This window comes from Solanum pennellii, chromosome 10, assembly GCF_001406875.1.
Source record: "Solanum pennellii chromosome 10, SPENNV200".
Lineage (NCBI taxonomy): Eukaryota > Viridiplantae > Streptophyta > Magnoliopsida > Solanales > Solanaceae > Solanum > Solanum pennellii.
In genome coordinates, this window is record NC_028646.1 from 38,050,990 (window position 1) to 38,059,236 (window position 8,247).

Consider the following 8,247-nt stretch of genomic DNA (forward strand, 5'->3'; position numbering starts at 1 on the left):
GTGTGTACGCAGACTTTACATCTACCTTAATGCTGATGTAAAGAGATTGTTTCTAGTAGATTCCTGTTCAAAACAGAGACAAACTAGAAAAGACATAATGGAAGTAAAATGCACAACCTATAGTAACAAAACAACACATAGTAACATAACAATACAATAATAAAGTTATACTACAAATAAACTACACAAAATAATAGATAGTCACATAAAACGAAATAATAGAGCCTAAAGAATATATACTTAATTTATTATAAGGATACAGAGAGAATATCATAATTTTGAGAAATCTTCACTGTTATTATTTTCTTACCATATTAACTTTTTGTTTTAAGAGAAATGACTAGTAGATAAGAAAAATATTGGGCCAAAGCAAATTTCTGTGGATATCAATGTTCAACCCCTTTCATCACCACTCCACATGTCCTTAAACTTTGGGCCTATTGGTCCTTCCTCGCCCAAAACCTCATTTGGTAGATCTCTCACTATTTTCTCAATAGCTTTCTTCAGTTTGCCAATCATAAATCTTTCTACTTTCCTCAGCTCTTTTGATATATCATAGCTAATTTTTGGACCCCATTCCCTTCCATAATTAAGCCATACTGGCTCCACTATTGTTGATCCCAAGTATTCTGCTGCTGCTACTAAAAAGTTTGTTCCTATGTCCATCAACTTCCCCTTTCCTGTATCATTTCTGATTCCTACATCTCCTCTCCCTTGCAAATTCTTTCCTGGTCCTGGATAAGCAGCGTGTCCATGCAGCGATGAGTACACCACGGGTTTGTTACCGTTTTGAAATTCTAGCTGAGAGGCAGGTACCCAAATCCCTCCACTGTGTTGTGAAAAGTATATGCTTTGTAACTCCCCGTTGAAGTTGCTAATCCTCAATGTAACATGTTCCCAATCACCAACGTGCTCTCCAATTTTCCCCAAGGAAATGGTCATGAATTCGAGTTTAGCCTTTGCAGGTCCATTGAAGGGATAAAATAGCCACACAGCAATATCAGTATGTGTTGCACCAAACATTGGTTTAACGTGTAAGTAGGCTGTGGCACCCTGTAAATCTCCTTTCTTGACATTAGTTTTCGCAGCATCATCAGTCGGGAGGTCCAGCCAGTAAGCACCATCGTTTGAACCATCTTGAGGAAGATTTGAACCTGTGGGATGAATACCTACAGGTGAAGATTCTTGTCCTTTGGTATATAATAATGCTCCATTCTGAAAAAACCAAGTCACTGATGACGGATAGTATTCTTCATCAGGATGAAAGTAAATCACCGGAGAGTAAGCTTGAACCAATGCCTTAACTTGGTTCAAATTTGGCATTGCAGATATATCAGATTTAACATTCTTTAAACAAGCTAGTGACTCTGCAGCTCCACTGTTCTGTACCATAAAAGCACCTGTTGGCACTCCTAAGGCTCGCACTCCTCTGTCTCTAGGTCTCGATGAGTACACATTGAAGCCATTGGTGCCCCATATCCAATCATGAATTTCACATGCATCAGTGAGATCATCACGAACACAACGAACTTTATCCAGAGAAGGCTTCTGAGGTGAGGCGGTGACAACATGGCTTATGGCTTTATAACCCTGAGGAGGTATTGGCAACCAGATATAGCCGACACCATCCTGCTTGATGTTCAAGTTGTGACTACTCCATACAAGGGTGTAGTCAGTTGGCATCTTGAGCGTACCTTGTGATGTGTCTCTCCCAGCAAGAGTCCATCCGAAAAGGGGAATATTATTAGGTTGGGTATACGAACCAAACATAAAGAATCCATTTGGTATATTTGATGGTTCAAAGAATGTAGCTCCAAGATTATCTGGTCCACCTTCATGTGTCGACCAAACTTTAGTTAAGGATGATATTTGAGACACCTGTAATCCTCCAAGATCAATAAATCCACTTGCAAAGCATCCACCTAAAATTAACAAGTGATTCAAATACTAAACATGAAAAAGGATTACAGGAATTGAGAAAGCAGGTACGTACCTGAAGGCCAAGTGGGCAATGGAGAAGGAAAACGAAAGGCATTATCGATGATGTTCTTTGTTGAAGCATTATCAACCAAAAATGTTGCATTTAAGTTGTCTACTCCCATGGTTGAATTTGAACAACTGATTCTTAAAGCAAGTGCTAACACTAAAATAGTACAAGACATAACCATATCCTGCAGTTGAGACAATTTGTACTAGTTTTTGTTGAGTATTTAAGTTAAGTTGTTGGATTAATTAAAGCTAAATATTTAAAATTTTGTACGTCGTATACATTCTTTAAAAGTTGGAAGCATGAAACGGTAACAACAATAAAAACATTATGCTTCTTCCTTTTTTGGACAAGAATATATAATCAATAATATACACTAGCGTGTGGTTATGTCAACAACTTTGTAACAATTCTTTGGTCATACTTACATCATCGATCACCGAGGACGGACCTAGAGTATGTCGAGGGGGTTCACCCGAACTCTCTCGGCAAAAAATTAAGTTTTATATTTAAGGTATTTTAAAGAATTTTTAATATTATATATTAATTTTGAACCTTCTGAATATAAGATTAGAGGTCGATTTAGTGGTTCAAACCACTATTTTTTTTTCAAACCCCCTTAATGAAAATCCTAAATCCGCCACTGACCATCACTACAACCTTTAACTACATGCAAATCCAATCGTTTACTCATTATCTATATACTCTAACTCTACTTTCCTTCTTTCAAATTTAGCTTTACACCAGTCAACTTTTTCGAGTTAAATTGAATTAAAATAATTTAATATTTTAAATACAAAAGATTGAATTATCTAAAAAATAGTACAAGTTACTATTTTTCTCATGTTAATATGATGAAAATAGATCTTAAAAATGTTAGGTTAAACTTTATATAGTTTAACTCTTGAGAAGCGACTAGGGGATCAAATGAGCGGGTTGATTTGAAATTAGAGATATTAAAATTAGTTGCAATTGATATTGGGTTGGATCCTGACCCGCTCAAGATTACTTTGGGCTCAAATAGGTTGGGCTTAAAAAACGGGTTGAATCTTGCCCCGCCCAATTTAACCCGCTTAATCTCAATGATTTTAATAGTCTTCTTTAAGTTTTAAAACCACAATTTGACTTTCAACTCAAGAGAATTTCTTTTAAAAAAATTACAAATTGATATATCAAGATAAATATTAATTCATACCTTCAATATAGGAAAATACATTACATCAATGCAGATAAAGAGTCTTACAATGGGTTGAAATTAGAGATTGAATTGGGTTCAATTGAGAGTTCTCTTAAAATTAGTTAGGTTTTGCATAGATTGAGCTTGAACTCAATTCAAATTACCTTGAGCCCATCCCTTAGAGGGTGTTTGAATTGACTCAATAGTTGGTCAAGTCTCATTTTAATTCAGTTTTTGACTTCTGAAAATGCTTAATAAATATAAAAAGTAACTTAAAATAAGTCAAAAATGACTTACAACAAGTCACAAAGTGCTTAACTTATAATAAGTCTAAATAAAAATAGGTTTCCCCTACCTTTTATTTTTTGACTTAAAAGTCATTTAGGTTTGACTTTTATTTTTTTACATAAAAACTACTATTGCAAATCAAAGTAGGATCTTAACAATCTAGACAGGTTAGGTGAAATACCTATAATTGGGCTCAATTTTAATACCTCTAGAAGCGACTAATAAATTGGAAGAAATGGAGTATTATTCTCTCCATCTCTTTTATAAAACCCTATATTTGACTTATTCACAACAAATCACTACAAGAAAAGTATGAATTACAGGAGATTTTTCTGGGAATTGGTATGAAAATAACTTTTCTGCGAATTTTCATACTAATCCTCAGAAAAATCCTCATGTAATTCATACCTTTTTTGTTGTGAAATTTTCTTTTGAAATTAATGTTAAATCAGTAAAAGAAAATGACTTCCATAAATTAGAGCATACTTAGCATTTCTGCTAAAAATTGCTTATTTGTACAAGCATTTTTTAAAACATAGCTTTTCAAAAAAATCAATTTGTGTTTGACAAATTTATTTGAGAAGTGCTTTTGATAAGCAATTTGTGTTTGACTAATATTTTTCTAAAAATGCTTCTAAGAGTCAAATGACAAAAAAGGACAAGTATCAATGTGTATTTAATATTAAAACTATCTTACAGAGAGAAACTATTTTAAATATCTCATACAAAAACTTTAATTACATTTTCAATTTAATTATTCAAAATATACATATTCAAATTTTCAATCAATAATGTACATAGATTAATATTGTTATAAAAATATTGAAAAGGAGAATGGTTTTGTCATTTGTTACCTTTTTTTTTTGTTTCAATCTTAGCTATTATCTCTTTTCTTGTTGTAATACTCTAAAGTTTAAAAAAAAATTAAAAGAAAATAATTTGTAAATCAAGAAAAAAATTGTTATTTGTTACTATTTGGGAGGGTCTAGTTCTTTAATTGATACTTTTTGTCTTCTTCTTTTTTCCTTTTAATCCTACAAAAATATTGTTATTACTTTTATTTCTAATTCTGAAAAATAATATATTAAAGTATTATATATACAATACAATATACTTATAAATAATTATATAAAGACATAAATAAATTAAAAAACTAATTATATAAAAATTAAAAAATAAAATTCTTGAATGAAAATTAATTAAAATCATGAGACATGTTAATTAATTAATAAGGAATATATTGATAAATATATATATATATATGTAAGGGATATTTTGGTTTATAACCTTCTGCTTTTTTAAAAAAAAAAAACATAAATTCTACGCTTCTTCTTCGCCTCAGAAAACTACTTCTGCTTTTATTTAAAAGCAGTTTTAACAATTTGTCAAACTCTTAATTTTTCAAATATAAGTGTTTTATTTTCAAAAAAACACTTCTGACCTTCCAACAACAATGTCAAACAGATTCTAACTCTTTTTTTAAAAACAAAAATGTTTTTATATAAGAAAAAAATATCTAAGAAAGCAACAAAAGAAGTAAGCTGTGCTCATATTTAGTCATTTGTCGATATGTAATGGAAAATAAGTATTTTTATGGAAAATAAAATTTTAATAAAAATCTGAGGTAAAATCATGAGTTTTGAACTGTGATAGTATAAACTCCATACAACATTGGTGTTTGAACTGTTGCAGTTAATGTTGAAAATTGGAGTCTGTGATAGTTCAAATCTCCATAAGCAATTCAGAGAGTTGTTCTAGGTTTTGGCCGAGGGATACTTGTTCCAATTTTATTTTCACATTAAGAAAATAGCTAAACATTAAGTTTTAAGACAATAGTTAAATATTGCTCACTCTTTTCAATAATAATAACACTTTATCATTTACTTGCTATACACCTCAAAAAATAACAAAGAAATTACCTCTTAGTTTTCAAATCAAATAAGTACTTAGTATATTGAACAAGTAAATTTGAAGTAAGAGAGAGTCCAATAAAAGGGTTTTTTCCAAATCATTGGAGATGTGGGATTTAAAATCATAAATTCGCACATATATATTTTAAAATAAATATGGGTTGTTCTGCCTTTTAGCAGTAAAATATTTAATGGGAAATGCATAACTTATGAAATATTTTAAAAATAAAAATAAAAAGTAAAGGTAAGCGTAAAAAAAATACCACTTATCTGTTAAAGGGCCGGGCATAAACTAAAGATGAGAACAAACTACAGAGACAAAAAGTATAAGCCCACCTATGGTGATTCTCACCCTGAGCCAGAGGACATGGAATAGAATGGAATCTCCAAAAAAAAGGGTAATTAACATCACTATTTCTTTATTGCATCATTTTTTAAAAAAAAATGAAATTTATATATAAATCATAGTAATTGACAATTTAAAAAATATAAGAAAATAAATATGATAAACAATAGACACTTTTAAATTTCAAAATCCGAAAAGATTTTTAGATATATATAGAGTATGAATTAATGTGAAAAGATTGGATGTATGTTATTTACCTTGAAAAAGAAAAGGTATGCCATGGCCACCGGAGATCTGCCACACAACACAAGAAGAGTGGAACACATTTGCAGGTGAAGTTAAGGAAAAAAGAAGGGTATCTTTTTGGGTGAAGGTTTTGTTACTTGTCATTTTCAGCTTTCCATTTCTATTATTCAAAAAACATCTTATTTCGTCTCCTCTTATTATTATTATAATATAATAATCTATACGGCTAGTGCCTTTTACTTTTTAACCTCTAACTTTTTCTTTTATTAGTAATATAATCAGCTTTTTATAAGATAGTATATATTATCTTTTTATCGTGGAGATCTAGTGTTCATAATTTTCGTTGAATAAAAAATTTCAATTATTCTCAATCAATTCATTGTTCACTAATTAAAAGTTAAATTCACTTATTTATAATATAAGAGTAATACTCTTTAAGTTGTCAACATGTTTAAGTTCTACCTTGAATTAAACAACACAATTACTTGTGTTTTTACCCCCATATGTTTTAATTTTTGTAAGGCTTTTGATTGGGCTTATGCAAAAACAATTGAAATTTATAGTCATTTTATGTTATTATGAAATATTATCATTATTTATTAAATAAAGGCATTTCAAATTTAAAAAAATAAATTAACAAGAACGTGCTTGTGGGATTAATTTGGTTTTTATATTGTTTAGATGAGTGATTTTGAAATTTTCATTTTATTTTATTAAATTGATAAGAAATCATAAGAGATTATTTCGATAGATAAAAAGTTAGATGCCCTCCTCATAAGCAAAAAAGTTTCTAATTTGATTTCCGCATCAATTATTAAAGTAAATGTCATAGGTTGAGGAGGGTTGGATTTTCAAATAAAGCAAAAGGTTAGTTCATCTAACATCAATAGTTTTACAAATGGTATCCTATCACTTTTTATATTTCTTCTATTTGGATCTTCTGCAGCAATCTGTCCTAATTTAACAGATTATTATACATGATCTCTCATGTATATTTAATTTTTTTTATACTATTTCAGTGTACCTGTTTTGCACGTATGCATTACTTTAATTGAATATAAAATTATAAAAAGAACAATATATGTTCAAAAGCTATTAACGTTATAGTAAATACAATATTTGTTCGACTAATTAAAATGAATGCTACTATATTGTTACACTGATTGAATTTAATATTTTTGAAAGTGTAAATAATCTATTTCGGTTGATCATTAACAAATATTTGAAGGTTTCCGTGTTACACTCATAAACATGTTCAAAGGCAGAGTTTTGAGGAAGAAGATCACTTCTATAATGATATGTTAGATTATTTTGAGTACTAAAACTACTTCGACCCTGTAAATTTTAAATGAGATTGAACTATTTGTGTAGCTACGATTATTTCTTAAATAATTAATTTTTAGTTAATTATAAATGGGTCAAGTTTGAAAATTATTTAATAACTTATGTCATATGGCTCATGTGCGAAGACTGAATTTAAGTTAAATGGAATTTAATATTTGTAAATCATAACTAGGAACAAAAGTAACTTTCGGAAAAGAAGAGTACGGAGCACAACAAAATTGGTTCAGGTAAAGGATGCTTATATATGCAAAGTTTCAATTATGTGATGATTTCTAGTATCTAGGGGTGATACGTATTAGTATAACTAGTGAATTTGATCGCGTTTTGTGAGATTATTTTGTAAAATAAAGTATCAATGAATTTATGCTATAATATTTCAATTAAAATTAACTTGAGAGATAAAAGATGAATAATCATGATAATTATTAATATCAACAATCTAGTTGGATGAAAAAAATATGAACTTGTTAGCTAGATCATTTTTGTATCCGTAAGATTTTAAATTTCTTTTTAAATGTTTTTTCTTTTAATATAGGTTTAAACAAAATAACACCATTATTATATATGTGTTCAACGTAGATTTTCATAAAATTTATTATAATTGTGATACAAATAGAATATAAAATGTAAAGAACTGAATGAGAATAAGATATTGTATGTTCTTTGAAGTTCACTCATTCCACAATTTTAATCACAAAAATAAATAAAAAATCTCCACACCAAAACAAGATCCACTAAAATTAGCATGGAATCGTTCAAAAGTTTTTCCCAAACTAAATTTAGGTAGAAAAGAAAATAAATTTTACAAATTATTAAATAAAAAAATAATCGACCTTGATTCATTCAAATTTCAATAGTCATTTTCCTTATGCATGATTTACACAAGAAATTAAGTAAAAACAAATAAGACGATATAAAATTAGCTAACATGTATTTCATTTTCACATGA

The 8,247-nt window shown here is 29.2% G+C and overlaps 1 protein-coding gene across 1 annotated transcript; it reads right to left on the bottom strand.

The window, feature by feature from the left end:
* Nucleotides 1-201: 201 nt before the first annotated feature.
* Nucleotides 202-6,124, bottom strand: LOC107032077. The gene is made up of 3 exons (XM_015233652.2): nt 5,966-6,124; nt 1,994-2,171; nt 202-1,922 (listed from the first exon to the last, which is right to left on the bottom strand). The coding sequence occupies exons 1-3, from the start codon at nt 6,032-6,034 to the stop codon at nt 394-396; spliced, it is 1,776 nt and encodes a 591-aa protein (XP_015089138.1). The 5' UTR covers nt 6,035-6,124; the 3' UTR covers nt 202-393.
* Nucleotides 6,125-8,247: the final 2,123 nt, after the last annotated feature.